Source organism: Lolium perenne, chromosome 7, assembly GCF_019359855.2.
Source record: "Lolium perenne isolate Kyuss_39 chromosome 7, Kyuss_2.0, whole genome shotgun sequence".
Taxonomy (NCBI): domain Eukaryota; kingdom Viridiplantae; phylum Streptophyta; class Magnoliopsida; order Poales; family Poaceae; genus Lolium; species Lolium perenne.
In genome coordinates this window covers 13,813,690-13,838,452 of record NC_067250.2, presented here as the reverse complement: position 1 = coordinate 13,838,452, position 24,763 = coordinate 13,813,690, and the positions used below count along the sequence as shown (strand labels likewise).

General features: G+C 46.4%; 3 protein-coding genes and 1 pseudogene across 5 annotated transcripts; 2 read left to right on the top strand and 2 right to left on the bottom strand.

Annotated features, from left to right (window-relative positions):
• Nucleotides 1-6,741: 6,741 nt before the first annotated feature.
• LOC127311379 (uncharacterized) lies at nt 6,742-11,034 on the bottom strand. The gene is made up of 2 exons (XM_051341802.2): nt 10,260-11,034; nt 6,742-7,179 (listed from the first exon to the last, which is right to left on the bottom strand). The coding sequence occupies exons 1-2, from the start codon at nt 10,932-10,934 to the stop codon at nt 6,919-6,921; spliced, it is 936 nt and encodes a 311-aa protein (XP_051197762.1). The 5' UTR covers nt 10,935-11,034; the 3' UTR covers nt 6,742-6,918.
• Nucleotides 11,035-12,640: 1,606 nt separating this feature from the next.
• On the top strand, nt 12,641-15,103 carry LOC127311380 (probable methyltransferase At1g29790). Of its 3 annotated transcripts, none has more exons than XM_051341805.2 (2): nt 12,641-14,121; nt 14,762-15,103. In XM_051341805.2, exon 1 carries the CDS (start codon nt 12,678-12,680, stop codon nt 14,076-14,078), a length of 1,401 nt encoding a protein of 466 aa, XP_051197765.1. In that variant the 5' UTR covers nt 12,641-12,677; the 3' UTR covers nt 14,079-14,121; nt 14,762-15,103. The 3 variants fall into 3 exon arrangements, with proteins under 3 accessions (XP_051197765.1, XP_051197763.1, XP_051197764.1); XM_051341803.2 differs by having other exon boundaries at nt 14,758-15,103; XM_051341804.2 differs by lacking the exon at nt 14,762-15,103 and adding an exon at nt 14,433-14,726.
• Nucleotides 15,104-15,940: 837 nt separating this feature from the next.
• Nucleotides 15,941-18,354, bottom strand: LOC127311382 (metal tolerance protein 1). Its single transcript, XM_051341806.2, has 2 exons — nt 18,138-18,354; nt 15,941-17,433 (listed from the first exon to the last, which is right to left on the bottom strand). Exon 2 carries the CDS (start codon nt 17,431-17,433, stop codon nt 16,198-16,200), a length of 1,236 nt encoding a protein of 411 aa, XP_051197766.1. The 5' UTR covers nt 18,138-18,354; the 3' UTR covers nt 15,941-16,197.
• Nucleotides 18,355-23,629: 5,275 nt separating this feature from the next.
• LOC127313753 (dirigent protein 5-like) lies at nt 23,630-24,257 on the top strand (annotated as a pseudogene).
• The last annotated feature ends 506 nt before the right edge of the window (nt 24,258-24,763 follow it).

Sequence of the window (24,763 nt, the reverse complement as noted above, 5' to 3'; positions counted from 1 at the left end):
AGACCTCGCCAGAAAGCACACCCCAAAGACGAAGACCGCGCATGTGGACGCGCATGAAGGCAGCGAAATCAGGGTAATTCGCGCCATCAAAGATCACCGGGCAGCGAGGGATCGCAACATAGCCCGAGGAAGACATAGTTTTTTTTTCTTTTTTTTTCTTTTTTTTTGCTCTTTTTTTTTTACCTCAGATCGAAGAAGTTAACTGCACGACGGAGCAGAACGAAGCAGATCAGCGCGGAAGGGAGCTTTGAGGCAGATCAGCGCGGATAGGCCCGTGCAGGGATGAGCTGGCAGGGGCGGGCGGATCCTGGCGCGGAATCGAAGTCAACCAGATCGAGGATCCGGTCCGGCGCGAAATCGGGAACAGAGCCGAGCGGGCCGAGCGGGCCAAGCGGGCCGGGGAGGCGGAGTTCAGCTGCGGACGGAGCAGCGAGCGGGGGAATCGATTCCGCGCCGCCGGGAATCGACGAGGACGCCCGGGAATCGACCTGACGAGGACGCCCGAGAATCGACCTGAGTGGCCTGCCGCGGGCGGAGGAGGACCTGGCGCTGGCGCTGCGAGCCTCGGGCGTGAGATCGAGCGGAGCCTGGAGCCTGGCGTGAGATCGGGAAGAGGAGCCTGGCGCGGGCGGAAGAGGAGCCTGGCGCTGCGTGAGATCGAGCGAAGCAGAGAAAACGGGCGACGGAAGATCGAGCGTCGGGCGGAGTTGGAGCCTGGCGCTGCGTGAGGACGGGGGAGGAACCGGCGACGGACAGACGAACAAGCAACGTCGACCGGGGAACTAGAGGATCAATTTTTGCTCTGATACCATGTTAATGTTCATGCACTAGCCACTTGAACCAAAAGTCCGAACTGATGAAAAGGGCTAGGCAATCCACATATACACTTCACAACAACAACGGCCTTCGATAGTTATGCGGCTTCGGCTCAACGGGGTGGAGCTGCATCTAGGATGGCTCGAGGGGCAACCTTGTGCCACCAGTGTGGCGAGGTTGTCGACTCGGTCTACTCGCCCAAAGGAACGGTTTGACTTCAATTATGTCAAGCCGGTGGCCCCGAATGTGTTGGTGCGACGGCCGTGGTCTGTGGGTAGTTGTCCTGGGCAATTTGGGCCGCGGGCGGCTAGGTTGTGCAGCAGCGGTGGCATGTCGAGGAGGCGGCCAAGAGCAGATGAACACAAAACAAACTCACACTTGATATTGTTATGTCCACCCTGAATATTTCTAGGGACGTCGTGATGGAGGAATAATATGAAAGCTAGACACGTGTCGAACGTATCAAGTCAGTGCACCGTACAAAGAGATAGCCTTTCAAAAAAACGGTTGTAAACTCAAACTCGAGTCAGAAAACTTGACGCGACAAGCAGGAGGAGTAGGCGATGACTCCTTCTCTACTTACTCACTTGGCGGAGTTGGGACAGGTTCCGTTATAAGTTGCTCCAACTTCCTCAAAACTAGCAAAGAAGCTAAATTAGTCCCCCCCCACCCCCCCCCCCCCCCCCACACACACACACACAACACACACACACCAGCCGCCCCTAAGCTGTCACCATAGATGGACCTTGAGATTTCCATAATTGTATCTTTTATAGACTTGGCTACAATAGATATACCTTGTATAGTATTTGGACGAGGCCTGGCTACAATAAATGTACCTTGTATAGCATTTGGACGAGGCCCGCGGCTTGGCTACAATAGAGTACTACTACTAGTAGTTGCACAATGTGTTGATTCAGGTGTGGCTGTTTGCTTGTTCCTGAAGGCAAAACGACATAAATAATTAAATACAATATGTGATTTTTGTACAAAACGTATCTTGGTCCAGCAGAAAGATCACCATTCATCACGAGGTCATGACACAACATGCCAAAATGAAACAACACAACTGGTTGCCAACGCGTTGAAACACGAAGGAAGATAAGGAACAGACAATAAGATGAAAATTTGTGACATATTGAAACGGAGAAAGCAATGGCACAGGAGTAGAAGCAAGACTTAAACCACAAGAGGAAAATCGATGACATATTGAAACGGAGAAAGCAATGACACAAGAGTAAAAGCAAGACTGAAGCAGCTACCATCCTAGTGTGAAACGGAGAAACATCGAAAAGCACCAGTTCTTCAATAGGTTGGAACCTCCGAAGAAAGGTAGCTGCTTTAGCCTAAATTAGAACCCGCTGTAATCAACGCGGGCTCATTATCCTCATGGGCAATCACTTAGATGAGAATCGCCGAATCTTCTTAACACGAAACACTCTCTTGAGCCGGGTCATGCAGTCTACAATCTTTACTATTATATTTAAATTGGTACGTCGTTAAAAATGTTTGATGTCAAAGATTGAAGACATCTTTACCGTTCAATTGAAAATCCACGACCAAAAATTTCAGCCATCCAATATGCAATATTTAAGGAAATATATTACGTACACTACCAATAATCAAGGGATTCCCCAATCACGAAATTTGAGAAAATGGAAAGCACATAACGTCACCCCTTTTCCCATATCTTTACTATTATATTTGAGTTGGTACGTCGTCAAAAATGTTTGATGTCAAAGATTGAAGACATCTTGACCGTTCAATTGAAAATCCACGACCAAAAATTTCAGCCATCCAATATGCAATATTTAAGGAAATATATTACGTACACTACCAATAATCAAGGGATTCCCCAATCACGAAATTTGAGAAAATGGAAAGCACATAACGTCACCCCTTTTCCCATATCTTTACTATTATATTTGAGTTGGTACGTCGTTAAAAATGTTTGATGTCAAAGATTGAAGACATCTTGACCGTTCAATTGAAAATCCACGACCAAAAATTTCAGCCATCCAATATGCAATATTTAAGGAAATATATTACGTACACTACCAATAATCAAGGGATTCCCCAATCACGAAATTTGAGAAAATGGAAAGCACATAACGTCACCCCTTTTCCCATATCTTTACTATTAAATTGGAGTTGGGGATGGTGTCTCACTTTGATATCAAACATTGGGAGAATCAGAACCATCCAATCTGAATCCGATGTTTCACGTATCCACCAGAAAAGAAGAAGGTTTAAAATGGTATGTTCTAATAAGATCACCGCATGAAGCAAATAATCAGGGATTCCTTTTATATCCGTGCTCGTCAAATACATGCATTAGTAATCAACAATTAAGGAAGTCTATTATTTACTATCGATAACGGATTTTACAATCATGGAAACTTCAAAAAATGGAAAGCAAATAACGGACATAAATACCTCCTTCCCCATATAGGCCTATGTTTCTCCGCAGCCCGCACGAAGTAAAACTTCCCCCTCATAGAGTCCGGAGTCCCATTGGCGCCACGCCGAATCAGCGACTACCAGCTTCCCACCACCATGAATCCCGTATCAGACAACTAGACTTTCCGCCGGAGCTACTGCGAAGGCCCGACTTCTGTCGGTCTTCCCCACTGACCAACAGAGCTCTCGCAACGCCTCAGCCTTTGTCGGTCGTTCCCACGACACCCCGGCAAGGTCCGTGACGCCCGACCACTACCTGTCTTCCCCGCAAGTGGAGCGGATGCTAGCAAGAGGAGCCTTGTGACGACGTTGAAGCTTGCTGCCACGACCTCGATGACTGCTTCGACAAGAAAGGTAACTATCTGTCCTCTTTCGAATGCCATTCAGATCAGAAAATTCATTGTGGGAATGAAAACATGAAAAATGATACAATACACTGCAGCGTTTTAGTTGTTTCATCACGTGAATTCAAATGGTATATATGAGGCATGGTTGCAATGGTGACAGAGTTTCAGAATTTTATTTGTTATTTCTGCTCTCCTTTTTAAATTTGGCAATGTAGTGGTTAACGATTGCAAATACAATATAATCACTGCAAGTATATATATGTGGTGAGGGTTTTCTCGAACCACGCAAGACTGCAGGAGAGCTGCATCTGCTTAATTTAGAAGCAGAAAGCTTCAGAGAGGTAAAGTGCACGACCTAATACAAACTGGGTTCACGACCACTGCTAGAACACAAGAAAAAATAGAAACTGAACCAGCCCTTGGCGTGGTTCCATAGGCCGTTTTAGTTGTTCATTGTGTGGTAATCCTCTTCTAGCTAGACGACCTGCAGTCCATGCTCTTTCTCTGATGAAGAACCAAGTTGCAATTTGCATTTAAACGGTGATCATGACTTCCATATAGCATTGACCGTATCAAATTTTATCTCTCCGGTGAAGCGTGCTCTGAAAATAGATTAGCGCAGTACACTCCCTTACCATCCCAAAGCCAAATCCAAGAGTCATCAGTTTCAGGATTTAACATCATGTTATTAACTTCTTCCCATATCTCTGAGAAGTTCCTATTTATTGGCAAGGAGAAGGAGGCTGCACCACTTAAGACCATCGGCTTTGACGGTTTGGTCTATCCATGTGTTCACAATATCTCCATCAATCCAGAACCATCCATCTCCTTCGCATAAAAGGTATGGATGGCATCATCGGTCGAGACGACACTGCTGTTGATTTACTAAAAACCCTTCATGTAGACTGCATTCATTTAGTTCGGATTTTTTTTACTAATATGATCTGACATGTACTTCATAAGTTAAGATCCAAGAGTTTGTATATAATGAGTTAAGGTGATGTTGGTCTTATTTTACGTAGAAAAACTATATGTCGATCCAGTCATTCACAAGCAGGTAGTTGGAGGATGAAAGACACTTGCAATATCCATTTCAGCTGCTGGGGAATTTTGTGGTGGATACTTGATAGGTAATGGACACTATATGTTGTTGCGCTTAGTGTTGCCGTCTGCGATCACAAATTATTTATCGGAATTCGGCATGTGAAAAATCCCCATAAATTTGTGTGATATTTGATTAATTTATTTGCTTAATATTGTAGTGCCAATATGAATATAAAAGTGCAAGGAAGCCAACCGCAAGGAGGTGCATGTGCTCATCAGGTTGCAGTGCAGATTGGATCAGTTGTACATTGATAATAAGGCCGGATGGTTGAATAGGAGGTCTTGCCCATCTATATAGTAGGTAAGACCGAGTAGGAAACGCTTCCTTTGCTCTTATGGTAAACTATTACCATAATCCATGAAGTCAAGTATTCAACTGATAGGGAAGATAGATCGATGAAGCGGCAGATGGAAAACAGGATATAGGCTTATTTCTGACTCCTTTCCAAGAAGAATGTCCCGTAGGATTGTTTAAACGAGATGAGAAATTACCTTTACTTTTAGATTGGAGAAGACGGTTGCCAACCCGAAGGCAATGTTGCTATGCTGCTAAGAAGAAAGGAAACCAATGCAAAGAATCAATAAAATCAAGTATAGAGGAGCTCTGCCCTAGAGCGAACTCGAATCAAGTTCATCAAGTGATAGAAGATAGGAAAAGATAGATGCATGTTGATGGAGAAAGATGAGATTATGCTTAAATAGCAGACAAGGTCAAAAGAAATAACAAATTCCAAGATGCTACAACAAAAAACTTCATACGTAGTCTTGGTTTCTAATTTTTTTTAATTAATTCCTTTATTTAGTATTCTCTTTGTGTCAAAATAATGGACTCAACATTGTCCAGATATAGATGTATCAACACATTAAAATGCACCCAAATACATCTATCTAGATGCACCTATTATGAAAAATGTTTTTTAAATTTATTTTAAAATGTTTAAAAAATTGAAATAAAATCCTGATTGTGCATACTAACATTCTATGTTAGCGCACAAAAGTTTGGCAGGAAAAAAACAATTTGTATGCACTATGTTAAAATGACAAAAAATGTCTCGTGAAAATCTATTTTGGAGCGTCAGAAATTGTCTTTTTTACACTGGCTATAAAAAATAATATTTTTCCGTGAAACTTGGCGTGCAAACATATAATGTGTGTACACCATAATATTTTTTCGGAACTTTTTGACATTATGAAATATGATTTTAAATAGTGGGTGCATCTACACATATGAGCTAAAGTAGATTTCCCATCTATATTGCCATATAAAGTTGAGTCACTTATTTTGAGATGGGGGGAATCCTAAATATCGGTCTCATCGAAACCTATGAGCTAAAAAATGCTTTACTAGGCATATTTTGTTTTTTGCTTTAGATTGTACTCTTATGTGGTTCACGGCTTTATCTTACCCTTATTTTAAAGGGTAACGTAACGCAGTCCCGGTCTCATCAAGTGATGCACACAACCTTTCATTAATTAATTAAGTTCCAATAGCCGAACAAGTTCGATGCGGAAAAGAAAACCTAGCATGTATGCCTCATGACCAAAATATCATGTCTCTGACGAAGAAAATTACGTTGGGTACGTAATAGATTAGTATACGGTCCTTCCCACAACCATGACGAAGTGAGAACCGGCTAGAAAACGTTCTACGAGATTTATATAGTCAATGCAACTTGGCGCTTTGATGTTAGAATAACACGTTAGTGAAGAATCACTTCATCTTTTCTTTCTTTTTTAGATGGTTGATTCATATATCGATCTGGTATGACTCATAATGTAATATTTTGCAAGACCTAAACTTCAATACGACAATAAAAAGCTGCATGCATCGATTGATACAGAGTCTGGAGATTTGTCTTTGTTTCGAAAAAAGTATAACATGTATAGCGATAAATAATATCTAAGAGACCGTAGCAACGCACGGGCATTCAACTAGTGGTTGTAATTTCAGACAGGAACGTCCCAACGTACGCAGCAATTTCACTACACAGATGCCATGCGATTTAACACATGATTTTTCTTTTAACTGGTACTCCATATCTCATTCATGCCTCATGGAATGTGTAGATCAGTAGATGTACCACCATACACGATTCATATATTTACATGCTGCTAACACTACAAGGTCTAAACATGACTGACGCCACATAACTGATATGGAAACTTAAACAGCACACTATTTTGAACTGTCCTAGTCTTCATCGAAATACTTGTCCTCTGCGTCGTAGTTGGCTTCTCTGGACCAGTGGTCGTCAAGCATCTCATCATTATCGATCTGAGGATAGTCCATGTGCTCAGAGTCTTGACCTAAGAGGAACTTCTCATGCATCACGGAAGTGAACTGATCAAGCTGATCTTGCATCTCTTCTGTGGACAATATTTGCTTGAAAGTCCCTGCAGGGGGACCGACAGTACCGTTGGGGCCCTGACCAGTATTTTCACGAGCAACCACCTGCAAACACAGTTAGGAAGAAAATAAACATCTTCTAATCTGCTATGATGAAGTTCGCTAGAGAAAAAAAATGAAACTAGGAAGAGAATGATCATTCTTCCAATCTGCTATGACAAAGTTTACTACCGGAATGAAAATAGAAAATATTTCTAGTCTAAACTTGGAGACAAGTTATCTGTATTTTCTTTCTAGTCAGATAGCAAAACGTAAATATCATAAATGCAAGCCAGAAGCAAGATTGACCAAGTCTAGCATACTGGCCCAACTGAAATAGATTGTCATTTCTCCAGACCACACACTAACACGCAAACAAATGTTGGACCATTATGTCTCTGTTCTAGTTAAGAACTTTATCCAATGATCAGGTTCTACTTTCATTTGCTACTTCCTCACCACTCACCAGACTCCACTTAAATGTACGAGTAATATAGTGCCTATTTTTTCAGATTAAACATATGGCCATAGCAGAGAAGAAAAATACTGCAGAGGTTAAAGAAGAGCAGATTTGTATTTAAGTCTGACCACAGCTACAACCGTGGGTGTTATATAATTTTTTTGAATACAGATCTTCCAGGAAAAAACAAGTAGTCCTAATTTCCTAGAACAGGCGTAACATCAGTCCCACAGTGCCATACTAAGAATGCATTACACACAAAATACATGAATAATATAGATTGTAGACTCCATCCATCTAAATTGCAAACGTATCCTAGCACAAACATAACCTACCAACAGGCTATTGTGGGAGATCCACCATCCTATAACAAGGAACTGTAAAGCATCTCTGCGAAAACAAGGAATTTTCTTCCTAACCATTTAGCAATATTGTCAGACCTGCAAAACAATTAATTTTTTCTACATCCGAAGACTTCACACGTCTGGTGGTGGACAGAAAACAGGTGCTTACTCTGCCCACTCTTGCTACAGAGCGTCTTTCGAGGGATCTGCCAGAAGTGCAGCTTTGAAGCTAACCTGGCAATCTTGGGGCCCTCACAAGAATGTTCTGCCTGGCTGACCTTGATCGTTGTTGGACTGCCAACATGGATTTCAAGTTGAACGACTAGTCGATGAGTCACATTTGCAAGGTCGACTCGGCCAGTCGACTTGACTCATTTGATAACTCGATCAAGTCGATCGACTAGTCTTGACTAGATTAGTCTCTGAGTCGCTGCGCCAGAACGACACGTCGACTTGAAATCCATGACTGTCGATCGCTTGGAACATCACCACTGACCTAACCATTTTGGCTACCTGCCTGTTTTGCATTTTCTTGTGGATTACCCCTTCTCCAGGCAGGTTTGGAGTCGGGTCGGTGTTGTCCTCGGTCAAGTTCCCTCACCGCCCCCCCCTAACACCAGCGAGTTTCTCATTGATTGGTGGCTCTCAGAGAAGTCACAGGCATCGCTTGATGGTTTACTCACATCTCGGATGCTATGGAAGCATCGCAATGAGACTGTGTTCAATGGTGCATCTGACTGTATCGCCGCGGCCTTAAGGCAATTCAGAGGAAGATAGGCTTTGGGTGATTGCTCGTGCTGCTGGCCTCAAGGCATGTGTGCCCAGGTTTGAGCTTTTCATGCCGTGTGTGTTTCTGTTGTCCATACACCTACTTGGGGTTGTAAGATCCTTTTCCTAACTTTTCAATATATAGAGACGCAAGTTTTGTGTGTTCTCGAAAAACTACTCCCTCCGATCCTAAAAAAGTGTCGGACGGATAATACAATCACGTTTTGCAATTACACCCTTCTAAAATCTGAAAAATGCGGTGGATGCTCTGCTCGTTGCTCAGCACAGGGCGCGACGCGACCCTGCCCACCCTTGCTCCGGCAATCCCTCTCTGGCGAGGAAGGCGACACAGGCGCAACCCGCCCTCGCCTCGGGCTGCCGGCACCAGTGGCGCTGCCCGCGGCCACGGCCCTCCCGCAGCGGGTGGCGGCCTACGACCTCGGCCAGGCCTGACTCGCGGTACAACGGTGGCCCGATGCCGTTGCAGTGGTGGCTGCGCCGTCGCCTCCAAAGCCCTCGCGGGAGGGCTGGCGACCCTCTTGCCGCTTGGAGCCGACGGTGGCCACGCGCCGCCCCGGCATCCACTCGAGCGCGTGGTCGTCCGCTACCTTTGGTCGCGCACTCGGCGTTGCAGGCTCCGGCGAGCCATCCTCCTCCGCAGGGGAGCCCTCCCCCGCCTGTGTTCAACGGCGTCGGGCGCCAAATTGACGGCAGCCGCCGGGATCCATGGCTAGCCGACGGGATTGGGATTGGGATTGGTATTGGGGATTTCTTTCCCTAACTGCATTGTTTTCTCTGGTCAACGCCTGAGTATGCGGTGCGGGTGGGAAACAGAGGATAGGATGCAATGGAGCGCGGGGTGGGAAAGAAACAAACAGGAGTATTAGATTTGTATCGAAGTCTGACCACAGCTACAACCATGTGATCCTCCAGAGGAAAAAAAAAGGCAACCCTAGTTTCCTAGAAGAGGTCTTATGTATCTAGTTAGAACAATGTTACAGCAGTTACACAGCATCACACGAAGAACGAATTTCACACATCATAACACCAACATAACCTACAAATAGGCTATTATCGACGAACCACAATCTTACACTAGGGGAACTGTAAACCAGCTATGCGGAAAAAGGAAATTTCCTGCCTAACCATTTAGCTCAATATGATGCAATATTGTCATACCTGCAAAATGACTAATCTTCTACATCCAACCAACTTTATAAAGTGTAGATTGCAAGGAAAAAGTGCAAAACTATTTTCCATAATAACATATCGCACACACACACAACATGCCCAAACGGACAAAGAGTAAGATTAAGAATTCAAGAACCGCCTAGTTATGTCGGAATATAGAAATTAGGTCCACAGAAGTCACAGCGAGTTGTATAAATCAATGTAAGCGCAACTACATCGCCTCAATGCATCATCACACCACAGGCTTATACAATTCTATGCAAGTGCAAAAAATGTAAAGCAAACTTGTACAATTCTATGCAAGTACAATCAATGTAAGGCAGAAATCAAGCACAATGTAGTCAGAACATGTAAACAGCAATGCTAATCGGCAATAAACAAACCTCAGTCGCTCGTCTAATCTCCTCCATGTTGATGTCCTCTTCCTCATCTTCTTCTTCCTCCTCGTCTTCCTCTTCCTCTTCTTCCTGCTCCTGCATCGGCCGCTCAACAGGACCACCCACCCACTCTCCGGGATCAACCCCTCTCATAATCTGCTCCCCACGAATCTTCTCAACAATCACGGCCTCCTCAGCCCGCCGCATGAGCGTCTCGGACCACTTCTCCCCGGGCCGCGCCATGGCCCGCCCGACGGGGTCCTGGAACCGCCCGAGGTACTCGTGGTGCAGGTAGGGCTCCCGCTCCCGCATCGCCTCCTCGGAGAAGTAGTCCCCCTCGCGCACCAGGCGGTGGAGGTAGGCGCGCCGCCGGTTGCGCACGCGCGCGGGGGCCGGCGCTTCCCCGGAGGCGGCGGCGCGCAGGCGGCGGAGGTGCCATCCGACCTCGTAGTCGTCCCGGAGCGCGTCGAAGCAGGCGAGCTCGTCGGGGCGCAGCGCGGCGCCGTAGCGCTCGAGGAAGAGCGAGGCGTCGCGGGACAGGAGCGCGTGGAGAGCGGATTTCCGGCTCGGAGGGGACGGCGGGGAGGAGTCCGGGGAGGGGCGGAGGAAGGCGGCGGGGTAGTAGAGGCCGTCGACGGCGGAGAGGCGGGCGGCGATGCGGTCCACCGCCGCGGGCTCCATGGTGGCGGTGGCTGGGTCGGCGCCGGAGGGCAGGGGTTCGGGTTCGGGTTCGGGTTCGGCGGTGCGCGGTTTGATGGGTTTGGGCCTTGAATCGGTGGGGTGGTAGCTTTGGTCGGTTGCTTAACTTGTGGGCCGTGAGTGCAATGGTTACGGCTTTTGGCACATCAGGGAAACCCAGACAGGTTCTTCAACTGATAAATGTCAATTGGCTGCATACACACGTTCTCAAAAAGATGTGCTAATTGGAGCAATATTCTTTTTTAAGTGGGGGCAAATCACTATTTGGCATGGCATATTACAAAGAAAGTGAAAATTGAGTGGGGGCAGCTGCCCCCTTGGCTTACACGCTGGATCCGCCCCTGCCTACTTGAGAAAGGACAACAAGCATCAGTGCAGACCATCGAAGCAACCTACAGTCAATTCTTACCCTTAATTACACACCTAAAAGTCCTAAATCAACGAAATCGATACCAAGATACATAAAGTAGTCAGGAGTGGGAACACCGGGATCTCTTCGACGCGGAGGGGCACTTTAACGTCGTCTAGATAGGTCACCCTCCTCCTCCACAACAACTAACTGCCACCGTCGAGCTTTTGTTGCGCCTCCTTGAACACATGGTCGAAATCACCTTAGCCCTCCTCCAACTTGCTAGGAACACGTGCTCTCTAACAATACCACATCAGCGATTTAATTAACCTGTCATGAAGGACCGGCGACATATATATAATTTTCTAACTAACTTCCTACCAATACATGATAATTGTGGTTACGTTCTCCATGGTGGTCGTTTCTTCGGTGAAGTTGAAGTTGCGAGCCCATGGAAGAGTGATGCCGAGCAACCTTGAGGGTGAAGCTCATATTCCGCATGTGTGTTCAGTGCATAAGGTATGGTAGCCAAGGTGGAGTGTGCTCTTGCGGCGGTCATGCACCATAGCAGTAGGGTGAGGATGCTTGTAGCAATTGTTGAGTTGAATTAACCGGCTAAGGCTCTTCAATGAAAGTGGACATCTTTCGCTTTGTTTTAAAAAGAGTTTTGCTAGTTCTCAACTCGTGCCTAGTCAAGTTCTACACCGTTTGATTGCATCATGATCGTGCACATGAGTTGTGAGTTGAGATGCAACTGATTTTTTAAAATTCCAAGTAAGTTGCAACTAAGATTTTTTTAGTTACAATTAAAGTTGCCAGAAACTCAATTTGGCACATGGGAGCATATGCTCCTACCATCGGAAAAACATTTTGAAATATCAAAAAAGTTCGAACAAAAATTTGTGCGCTTACGTATCGACATTCTACGTTCGTACATCAAGTTTTGCAAAAACCAACATTTTTGATGACTTGTGTGAAAAAGACAAAAAAACGTCATGTACACTACCTTTTTTTGCACTAAAATTTATCTTTTTTACACACAACGGTAAAAGTGTCGGTTTTCCGTGGAACCACTTTGTGAACGTTTAGAACTTCGAGATTGACCTATTAAATTTTATTTCCAAACTTTTCAACATTTTAAAAGTGTATTTAAAATAAAATTGAAAAACCGGGAGCATATGCTCCTGGGTGCCAACACCATTCCCCTCCTAATTTATGCTAGTCGAGTTGCAGTATAGGTTCCAACTAAGATTGAATGATAATCATGGGACCAGAAACGAAGTGAGATCACAACCCTTAAAACGCTCGGCAAACACTTCATACACCGCTATTCAAGCACTGAGCTGCTGATTAAACTAAGCTAGCTGCAAGACCAGATGTTCGACACGAAGCCAACCCGGCAGCTCAATCAGTGCACTGAGCAACCAAGCTTCGCTCGTTCACTCACTCACTCACTCTCACTCCACGGAGCAGCCAAGCAAGCAAAAGCCGAACCCGCCGGCTCGCCGTCGCCGAGATCCTTCCTCGCGGAGCCGCGCCGCGCCGGGTTTCGGCCAGCTGAGCGAGTAAATCCCGAGGCCGTCCTCTCCTCGCGCGCGCGAGGTAGCACCGGAGCAGAGGCGGCGGGCGCCATGGGGTCGGTGTCCCTGAAATTGCCGGCGTCCCGCCGCCGGCACGGCCGGGTTCTCACCTGCCTCTGCTCCCCGGCGCTGCTCAACCTCCTCATGCTCATCTCCCTCCTCTCCACCAACCTCCTCGCCTTCTTTGCTTTCTTCGCCGCCTCCCCCCGCCACGACCCCGCCGCCACCGCCACCGCATCCCACTCCTCCAACCTCTCCGCGCACGTGGCCGCCATCGCGCGCGAGATCGGCGGCGGCGCCACCTCCACCGCCGCGAGCCTCCCCGACGGCCTGCCCCCGGAGCTGCTCCTCTTCCTCACCCCGCACGCGCTCCCGCTCGGCCGCGACGCGCGGTCCGGGCTCACCCACATGCAGTCCTCCGTCGCCGCCGCCTGCCTCCGGTCCCCCTCCGCGCTCGCCCTCCTCTCGACCTTGATGGCCTACGCGCCCCACTCCTCCTGCCCGCGCAACGCCACCCTCCCGCGCCGCCTCGTCTCCAAGGGGTGTGAGCCGCTCCCCCGCCGCCGCTGCCTCTCCCGCGGGCCCCGCGCCGCGCTCCCGGCCTCCTCCGCCATGGGCCAAGAAAACCGCCGCTGGGTCGCGCCTGCGCGTCACGGCCACGAGTTCCTCGTCGACGACGTGCTGCGGCTGAGCGCGCCCTCCAAGATCCGGATTGGCTTCGACGTCGCCGGCGGCGCCGCCAACTTCGCCGCCCGGATGCGGGAGCGCGGGGTGACCGTCGTCACCTCGGTGCTCGACGGCGCCGGGAAGCCGATGAACGAGTTCGTGGCGGCGAGGGGCCTGTTCCCGCTGCTGCTCTCGCCGGCGCAACGGTTCCCCTTCTACGACGGGGTGTTCGACCTGGTGCACGTCGGCGCTACGGCGTTGGACGAAGCCGGCGCGCCCGCGATGGGGCAGGCGGGGACACCGGAGGCGCTGGAGTTCTTCATGTTCGACGTCGACCGGGTGCTGCGCGTCGGTGGGCTGCTCTGGATTGACAGCTACCTGTGCCAGAGTGAGGAGAGGAGGCGGGTGGTTGTGAAGCTCATAGAGAGGTTTGGTTACAAGAAGCTCAAGTGGGTTGCCGGAGAGAAGCCCGGCAGCTCAACAACATCAATCTACATCTCCGCGGTGCTGCGGAAGCCGGCAAGGGGCTGAAATTGTATGGAAAGATGGTTTCATCCAGGCTCCCTGATCGGAGGTACGAATGTACCTTCCAGTTATTAGTAGTACTTCACAGATTATGAAAGGAGAATGATGTTTAGTTGGTGTCACGGATTATTTTGGACTACGGATGAAATCGGTGCTACGGATTATTATTAGGTTGATTCAATTGGTTCTTGAGAGATAGTAGCTCAAAATAAGTGAAATACTCCATGTAGTACAATTCTTCTACATCTGATTTTGTAATAGGCTGCCACTAGATATGATACATACCATGCAGTACTTTGTTGCTCTGTTGGGGAATTGCAGTCCAAAGAGGTTGACAAATTATGTGATCTTTCATTTCAGGAAGAACATGAAATTAACTGATGCTCTTTGAGCAACATATTAATGAAATGGTCCCTAAGTCTATTATTGATAGTGTGTTGGGGAGCTCCTCTTCCAGTATATCTGTATAGTTCTCTTTTTTTTTTTTCTGAAATGGATATGTATAGTTCATTCCCATCTAGATTAGGAAAACCTCTGTAGAGAAAACGCTCCTACAATCGGTCATTGTATTTCCTGCCGAAACTATTTACTAGTACTTCGTATGCTCAAAACCTGATAATTGACAGTTTTTTTGGAAACAAATATGTTATGGAAGGATGATTTGATTCTGGCTCCTTGATCGTAGGTAGGAATGAAGATGACAGTTTTTGATGTGCTGTTTAGGTGCCATGTTTTATTTTTAATTATGGAGGAAACCGGTGCTACGGATTGGCTTGATTCCAATTGTTGTTGAGAAACAGTAACTGAAAAATACTGCAAAATTGTACAACGCTTCTACATCTGTTCTGTTGCAACAAGCTGCCCATCTGTCTTTTGATTTGAAACATAGGATGTGGGATTTGTTGCTCTGCTGGGGAATTGCAGAGAGGTTGTCAATTGTGTGTTCTTTCGTTTCAGGAAGAACATGTAATTAAATGATACTCGTTGAGGTACCTACTATTCATCAAATGGTCCCTCTGAGTCTTAACATTGATAGTGTGCTGTGGAGCTCCTTTCAACCGATCTGTCCAATTAATTCCCATCTAACTTAACATGTATAGAAACAACACTCCTACAAATCATTCATCATAGCTCCTGCCAAAATTATTAACATCTTATGCTTGAATCTTGACCATTAATGTTTTTACTGACACATAATTTGTTATGGGATATATTATGGTGTTTTCTTACATTATGGTGCTTTCTTACATGACAATCTGGTATATATATTTGAATACATTATTGTTAGTTCTACAGTTCCCATGAACTTCTGCAAAGCAGATAATGAGGTGCCATATAGAAAGGTATTATGCTTTTATTTTTGAAATGGAGACAAAAGTTTTACCTCATCTTATTAATTAAAAATAATAGAATTATCTAGTTATTTTGTCGGAAAACCGCTACAAATATACCAGTGTCGTCATGGAAACCCGATCACATTGGGCAGTTGGGCACCACCAGCCGACCTAGCTACCCACAAGTGCACACATGCCGTCAAGAAGAAAGACCACCACCAAAATTGCCATCAAGCATCATCAACATCGCTCCGCCCTGAGTTCCGATTTCACCTTCAATGACCACAGACGGAGCACTTGCTGAAGAGCTGGCTATGAACATGCTGTTTGTTGTCTCGGACTGCAAATTGGTAGTTTTAGACATAAACGAAGACACTATGGGGTTCCAGGAGCTTAGTTTTGCTCATGAAAGTAGAGCTTCAAACTTTGAAGCACACAATCTAGCTGGGCATATGATGTTACACGGCTGCAAGGAAGGGGCTTTCAGGTTGGCACCGGAATATATATAATCAGTTAAATCGAAGTCCAGCGGCGTAAAACTTTGCACATTTCAGTTCCATCGGAACTTGTCAAATAGTCTGAAAAACAAAATGGAAGCTGTGGATTCCATTTCATACACCATGTGACCTACATTCCCTACAAATCTCTACAGCAAAGATACATCTATACACAGAGTAGGCATACGATGACACAAGGAACACAGACTGCAAATTCACACCAAAAACAAGGAGTGCAAGTGCAAAGCAACAATAACCATGAACAAGCGTGTTTTATCCCCAAGTACATGTGCCTTATTCGCGCTCGATCTGAATGGTCACATGACTGATGTTGTACTCTCCCTTGATGTACCCAATGACCATATCTAACATTTGATCAGCATCCGCATCCTGCTTGATCGTCACGTGGCATGCCAACAACACCTTCCCAACTGTGATAGCCCAGACGTGCAGCTCATGGACAGCAACCACACCTTCCATTCCACGAAGACCACTCTCAAGCCTGGTGGCGTCGATCTCTCGAGGCGTGCTCTCCATCAGAACTTCAAGTATGTTCCGAACCATTTTGATTGTGGTAAACAGCACAATCACAGAGAAGATGAGGGTGCATATGAGATCAATGATCTTCCATTCAGGCTTGTACCAGATGAGACCCCCTCCAATCATAACGCCAACGCTCTGGATAGAGTCCCCGATTACATGCAGATAAGCACTGTGTACATTGATATTACGGCGAGGCTTCTTAACAGCCTTAGCACCAGCATGGTCTGAACTCTCACAGTCACCTTCATGCTTGAGCAACGGTTCTTCAGCATCATGGTGCAGTCCACTGCTTGAGTGAGAGTGCTGATGAGTTGTGATGGTTACTGAAGCACCATGGCGATGTACATGGCCCTGCTCATGATCTTCATGATGGGAATGGTCATCCTCTTCGTTACCATGATCATGGTCATGTGAATGTCCATGGCTGTGCCCATGCCCGCCGTGCCCATGGTCGTGACCAAGCAACACCGCCATTATGATGTTAACAAACAGGCCAAAAGCTGATACAGCAAACATGAGGGAGCCCTGCACCTCGCCGCTTTCAGTAAGGAGCCTGCTAATAGCTTCGTAGACAAGTATCCCAGCGAGGAGCCATATAAGCTGAATGGAAAGCAATGCGCCAAGGATTTCTATACGGAAAAATCCATACGACTGCTGAGGCGTCGCTTCCCAACCCGCTGCCCATAGAGAGAACAAAGATATGGCAAACGCTGCAACATCGGAAAGGAGATGGGCTGCATCAGTCAAGATTGCAAGACTGTTTGCTTTGATGCCTCCAACCACTTCAACTGCCATGAATATAACGCAAAGGATCACTGCAATCAGGAGCTTCCTGATGGACGCAGATCTCTCCTTTGCATCTTTCGAGGTGTCAGAAAAGTCGCAAGACGAACCCCTGCAAAATTTGTTCCCAGTTGCTCCAGATGTGGATGAAACGTCCATTGTTACTTCAGGGACATGGGGCGGTGATGGATTATGGCTGTCCATCTAAACACAATAGCAGAGTCAGTACACAAGTACAGTAATAATTATGGTAGATCTATTACAGCACAAATGCTCTAAGGAAATTTAGCATGTGCATCTCCAACAACAAATAAAGTTACAAAAAAATGAAACGGTGGAGATCCATTTGTGCCATTCGTTAAGGAAAAACTGAAGCAGCACATCTATGCAGTCAGCCTTGCATCATTGCATGGACAATCATAAACATAGTACAGAGAAGACCATCACATGTAGTTGTGTTATCCATATGACTATACGAGTATGACAAAGACCATCACATGTAGGAGTTCAAAGTAAAACTTGTAAATATATAACTAAATATATAGGCTTGCAGAAAGGTTTGCACAAATGACAGTCATTTTAGATTGCAATCCACTGAGAGAGGGAGACTTTTGGTTGGGAAGACGACTTGGTAGCAGATGCGTGAGTGGTGAGGGGGTGGCCGAAAAGAAAATGGACAGAGCTCCATTGACTTTGTGAAGCAAAGTGGGCTTGTGACGAGGGTAAGAGGCAGTTTGGGTTCCGATGCGATCATTGGGAGATGCGATCATCGGATATATCTTTGCGGTTTGAACAGCGAGCTGCAACCCTCTCTCTCGCGCGCGCTGGATTTTCCTAATTTCTCTAGAACCCTTGGAACACCCCATCATCCACGAATCTGCTGTGAAAAGGGTCGGAGGTGCTCTTACCTTCGTCTGGCCTGGACACGGGCGCGAGCGCGCGGCGAGGCGAAGCGAGCTCGCCGGCGGTCTTCAGGGAAGTACGTTTAGTCCAGGCCTAGGGGTGAGCCGGTGAGAGGGGTGCGAATCGAGAGCTAGCTGGGCGTGATGTTCTTGTAAGACTGGAGACGAAACAGAATGAGCTAGGCAACAACGGATCCTAGTGCGGCCGCACGATTCACGCCGAGTATGCAGGAAATCGTCAGTCGTCGCGTATTCCTCTTTTTTAAGAGCGTTTACTTTTTTTTTCTCCCAAAGCCAAGTCAGTCTTCGCGTATTCTGTCTTTTTTTGGCCGATGTTCTCTTTCTCTAAGAAAAATATGGTATACTACTACTGCTACTAGTTTTACTTCTTTGTTAAGGAAAATGAGGCAACGTTCATGAAAATTAGGCTGATTGGATGTCTGGTTCTGAAAGCACTTCTGATCTAGGCTGGCTGGAAACTGCCGAAGTTTCTGTGGAGCCATGCCTGGGAGATTAAAAACTGCATCGAGGGGGCATTGCACGGGGATGGAGATCAGGTGACATGCAAACGGTATGTCACCGTGTACCCAGCAGCCTCAAATCCAACGTCCAACCAAGATCCAACGGAGGGACACACACAGCGTAATATTCCAACGCAAAAAAGGCAACCAGCGGAGTCAAAGGAGGACCAAAAAGTGGAGGGCGCTGCTCAGCTCCTCTTCTCGCGCGGGAAGAGGGAGGGATTGGCGCGGCGATTCGCCGGCGCCTCCTCTTCTCGCGCGCTTTGCCGGCGGCCCCCGCTCTCCGCCGCGCCAACCCGTCGAGCGCCGCCGCTGAGGAGCGCCGCCCGGCAACCAGCGTCGTCCGCCGCGCCAACCCGTCGAGCGCCGCCGCGGGAACCGATGACGACGCCGGCCGCCGCGGGAACCAAGGGACGAGCGCCTGACGACCCAAGGACGAGCGCCGGCCGCCGCGGTAGCCAAGGGACGAGCGCCGGCCGCCGCGGTAGCGCGCCTGACGGACGAGCGCCCGATGCTTCACAGGTAAATTCTATTTCCAACTTGTTTTTTCTCTGCAGTTGATTAGATGCAGGCATTCCGATGATCAGAATCTGCATTATCTTCAGGTTTCCATGTCTGAAATCTGCAAGGTCCTATGTTCTCTATGTAGGAGTTTGCAAAAAATTCGGTTGTGTCCTGTGCTTTTTTGCATGTATGCAGGGCAGATAAATACATGTTGTATTTTTACTAAAATTATATCCACACATGTCTTGTTCAATATTTGATACATAACATTACTTTTCTGGCATGGCATAGTGGGCTTGCAGTGTATATTCAGATTGCATTTGTAAGATATATATATGTAGTGTTGCTTTTACCTTGTTCCACTAATTTGTATACACTGTTTTTTAATTTGGCAGAATTGAGTGTTGTGCGATGGGATCGATTGGCAACAGGATACCCGAAGTTGGTATGCGGTTCAGAAATTCGGATGAGGCTTGGGAGTTCTGGATGCAATATGGTGGTCACATAGGCTTTGATGTGAGGAAAAGAAATAACCATCAAAAGCAGAACTGATGGAACAATCACTTCATGTAGGTTTGTTTGTTCCAATGAAGGTATTCGAAGGAAAAGTCAAATAGATCATGAGCCGAAGCGCATTAGAGCTGAAACAAGAACCAATTGTAAAGTTCGGATGATTGTTTCATTTGATCGAGTGGCCAAATTTTTTGAAGTCACCGAAGTTGATTTGGAACACAATCACCGAGAGATGTCTTTAGCTTGGGAGTGAGAAGTACACAATTAAGTGAGAGCTTCAACAATTCGTTGAAAAATCATTTGAAATCAGATTTTCATATTCTTCGGTTCTTGATGCATTTTGAGAGGACGGTGGAAGTAAAAAGAACAAAGGAATTGCAATCTGAATTCAATGCAAGAAAATATATACCAAGAATTAAGATGTTCACTCCTATGTTGGTGGAAGCAAGCAAAGTGTACACTTCGATTATATTTGAAGCTTTCCAAGGTGAGTATGAAAGATCAACGGCTGCATGTTGTAGAGTATTGGATGGAAATAACAGATTTGCCGTAGCTATTGCGAGTTTGCATGGTAATTTAGAGTTTGAGGAGGAGCGCATAGTGATAGGTGATCCTTTGACCAAAACGGTTTCATGTAGTTGTGGAATGTTCAATAGGACGGGGATATTGTGTGGACATGGTCTAAAAGTCCTTGATTTGATGAATATAAAGACATTGCCGACACATTATGTCTTGAAGAGATGGACTAGAGAAGCTCGCAATGGAAGTATACAAGATAAGGAAGGAAGGAAAGTGGTAGAAAATCCAAAACTTGAAGCTCAACTTCGGTACAGGGATTTATCTCATCAATTTCACAATGTGGCACATAGAGCAGCCAGCTCCCCACAGTGTTGTGTGCTATTGGCCAATGCACTTGCCTCAGTTGCACCTAGCATATAGGAAATACTCAATGCCACTAGTACTATGGATGAACCATATAAAGATAAAGAGAATGTTGACCCAAATGTGCAACAAATAGATGAATTGCTTACAGCTGCACTGAAGAAAAAAGAGGTTCCGGCAACAAAATTAAGGAGAAAGACAACTTGGCTTGATAAGTTACTCAAGGGGAAGCGTAAACCATTGAAAGCTACCGCACCGACCAAAAAGGGAGAAAATGTATGCTACAATTGGTACATGATATGTTGTTATTCTTCATTTGTAAACTAATTACTATACTTTTCATTGGCAGCCCAAAAAAGATGGTGTGCAACAAAAGAAGAAGGATGGTGTGCCAAAAAAGAAGAAGGATGGTGTGCAACAAAAGAAGAAAGATGATGTACAGCCTCAAGTATTACCGGAGAAGTGTACCAACACCAAAGGAGTAAATATGGAGCCTCAAGGGTACAATGCTATCATGAGTTTCTTGACGGCTCCGCCTTGTGGTGAGGATGATCTGTTCTAGCGTGCAAGCTCGCTAGAAGTATTTTGGACATAGTTAAGTATAGTATTTTGGGCTAACTATAGTCGTCTTTTGGAGCCTAAGTGTACAAATCAAATGGCACCAAATGGCTGTGAAGAGCTCACTGAATTCACTTGACAGTGGTACTGAAACTTCTGAATTACTTGTGATGAAGTGGGTTGTTCTGAATCTAAATAGTGATGAATTGCATGTCTAAATTTCTTATGAATATGAATGGAAACAGTATATTTGACTGTTGTTTGTACTGTTTCCGGACTAAAAGGCTGATGTTTATATTTTGTATTGTTCAAAACTGAATTTCTTGTGAATCTGAGTGCAAACAGTGTTTTTGACTGTTGCTTGCACTGTTTCCGGACTAAAAGGTTGATGTTTGTATTTGTTTTGTTCAAAACTGTTGTTTGTACTGTTGAATGACTGAAAGATTTATATATGTATCATATAAAGTTTAAAACTGTGAAGTTTCAGAGCAAAACTGGGAAGTTTCAGAGCAAAACTGTGAAGTTTCAGAGCATCTGGACTGAAAACTGTGAAGTGGATGTTGTTTTTGCCTTAAACTACTGCTGTACGTTGGATGGTGGTTGGACGTTGGATTTGAGGCCGCTGGGTACACGGTGACATGCCGTTTGCATGTCACCTGATCTCCATCCATTGCACGGGTGGGGAACCGTGAACACACGGAAATAACCCCTCTCTCACTACTTGTCACCGCCCTATCCTCCACTCTGTCACATCTCATGAGACGACCAAGCGACGACACAGGGTGATGTTTCGCCTCCTCCGTGGGATGCCCTGACCAGGATTCCTCCTCAAAGGACCGCATCAAGCATGCACCATCTTGTCAAGTACGAACTTGTCGGGCTTTAGAGCGTGGAGTGCTGATTGACTCCAGCCATTGAGTCGGCATTAAATCGGTCTTCTCCATTCGCAAACCGACCAAGCGCGACCACTAGGGCGACCGTGGGGTTGCTGATGGGCAGATTTGGTCCCTCACGTGGGTATTCTTCTAGTAGAGCGGCAGCCATGGTGCCCTCGGGCACAAGCAGGGACATGGAGCACCCGCGTGGATTTAGCCCCGTGTCGTGGTTCGCTCCAACTCCAACGGGGCGCCCCGCTTACATTTTTTTACTCATTTAGCGGCGTAATGTTGGCTTCCGCATTGGCACCTCCACCTCCTCTAGACTACCGGCCATGTCTTGTTGCTCCACTCCTAACAGGAGCAACGCCGACTTGACGCAAATGTGTCGACGGAGGTCGGGTACAACACCACAAAGAAGATGGAGAGCTTCTCCCCGGTCGCCGGTGGGGACAAGATTCCCTCGCACGACGAACAATGGAGTGGCTAGATCCCCGCGAACAACATGACCAATGCCGAGCGGGACGTGGGATAGCTTTAGGAATACCGCAGACATATACCTCAGTATACATGGTTTGAATATGTGTTTCGGTGGGCCAACCTTTTTCAAGAAACAGATTACAGATCCAGATCCTCGCAAATACATGCATATAATTGCCCCTATGAAGGCACACAAGCACACAATACCTCTATGAACATCTCCAAATTTATCTGTTTAATTAACTAATTAGTGTCAAAAGATGATATTAATTAACATTTTAATTTTGGGGAGAGGGTGGACCAAAGCCGGGCTCCTGCGTAAGCCGCTAGCCGGGCTTCCAGGAGGATCAAGAAACACGGCATCTGCACAACTATCTTTTCTTGGTCCGGAGCTCGAATTTCCAACTGTGATAGCTATGAACAATGATCTAGCAGAAGTCTCCGACATGGGGGATCTAGTTTCAAACCTATTGGTTACAAGTTTGGCTGCCGCTTTTCCGCGGCAGTCTTGTTGAGAGATTGGGTAGAAAGCATGGGGGGATCGATCGTGCACTTTCTTTGTTAGGTAGACGAACCATGAAAGCGCTGTTTAGATGTTCCGTATTGGCTTAGCGAATATGATATTACTAGCTTTATTTTTTTCTGACCGAATTTGAAATAGACCGAAATACAAAAACCGAATTTTCGGTCATGACCAAATGCCCACCCCAATTTGGCTATAAGGTGGTAAAAAGCATAGACATATAAGGAGTATAATACAGTACTAGATCATATGATATTACTAGCTTTTGCACTGAACAAAATGGATGGAGATATATGATCTAGCGTACCAACCATGCAAACACTGTATTTCTAATCGTCGTCGCGTCCGTTTCACTGAACTAACTAATTAGTTAAACCCATTACGCATTCTCTGCTCCAATGCGACCAAGGTAAAAAGTGTTGCCCGCCCAATAGCAATTACATGTGGGTTTGTTTTGTAGGAGTACCCACATCAGCTGAATCATCAATCATAAACAAGGTTAGTCACTTGGAGTACAAGAGAAGTTCAGAATCTCAGCTAAACTAATACTTCTTTCAACATGCCCCACGGTTACAAGCATGCATGCACCTATATATATGTAGCATGCACAACTCGAGCTCTCAAACACCACCACAACAGGAGTTAGACAAAACACAATGCAAGGCCTCTCAGCATCTTCCAAGCTGTCCCTGGCCGTCTTGGTCGTGGTGTTCCTGCTCAGCTTGGCGAGCGCAGCCAGCACCGCCCGTAGCCGCAGGAGGCTCGTCTCAGACGCCGAGGACGAGCCGTGCAACAAAATGACACTCTACTACCACGACATCCTCTACAATGGCGTCAACAACACGGCCAACGCGACGTCAGCTGCGTCGACCAAGCCCACGGCGCTCAGCACGACCCACTGGAAGAACGGCACCTACTTCGGCACGCTGGTGACCTTCGACGACCCGATGACGGCTGGGAAGGCTCTTCCGGTGGCGGGGGAGGAGCCTGTGGCGCGCGCGCAGGGGTTCTACCTCTACGACAAGCAGGAGTCCTACAACTCCTGGTTCGGCTTCTCCATCGTGTTCAACTCCACGGCCCACAAGGGCACAATCAACCTCCTCGGCGCCGACCTCATGGACCAGAAAACACGAGACCTCTCTGTTGTCGGCGGCACTGGCGACTTCTTCATGACCCGCGGCATCGTCACACTTCAGCTCGACACGCCTACGAGGGGACCGTCTACTTCCGCCTCAAGATGGACATCAAGCTCTAAGAGTGCTACGTCTGACAGTACGGCGTATATGTACTGGTGTGGTGTGTGCCAGAGCCAGACTACCAACAGGGAGCTGTCGTTCTGCTACTTAATTCCTTTTATGCCTTTGGATGTTTCTTGGTGTGCACGTTTATACGTCTTGTGGTGTTGCATTGTAGCATACGTCCATAAGTATGCAAAATTGCAATGCAATTTATTCATCTCTGATTCTGTTTATAAGTTGTTCTGAGTGTTTTTGTTTTTTCAGGGATCGTTTGTGTTATTTCTTCCATATATTGTGTAAAGAACTTGGTTTCAAATATATATAGAAATACTATTTGACACCTTTTTTTTTGAAATGTGGAACATACCTCCGGCCTCTGCATCAAAGTGTTTGATGCACACAACTCTTCATTTCATAATTCTAGTTTTTGTTTCAGATTCATAAACAAAAATACAAATCATGGATCACTTAAAGTTGCCACAAGAATCAGCCAATGAAAAAGACCGTACCAAAAGCCTCTATGCATCTGGTATTCTAA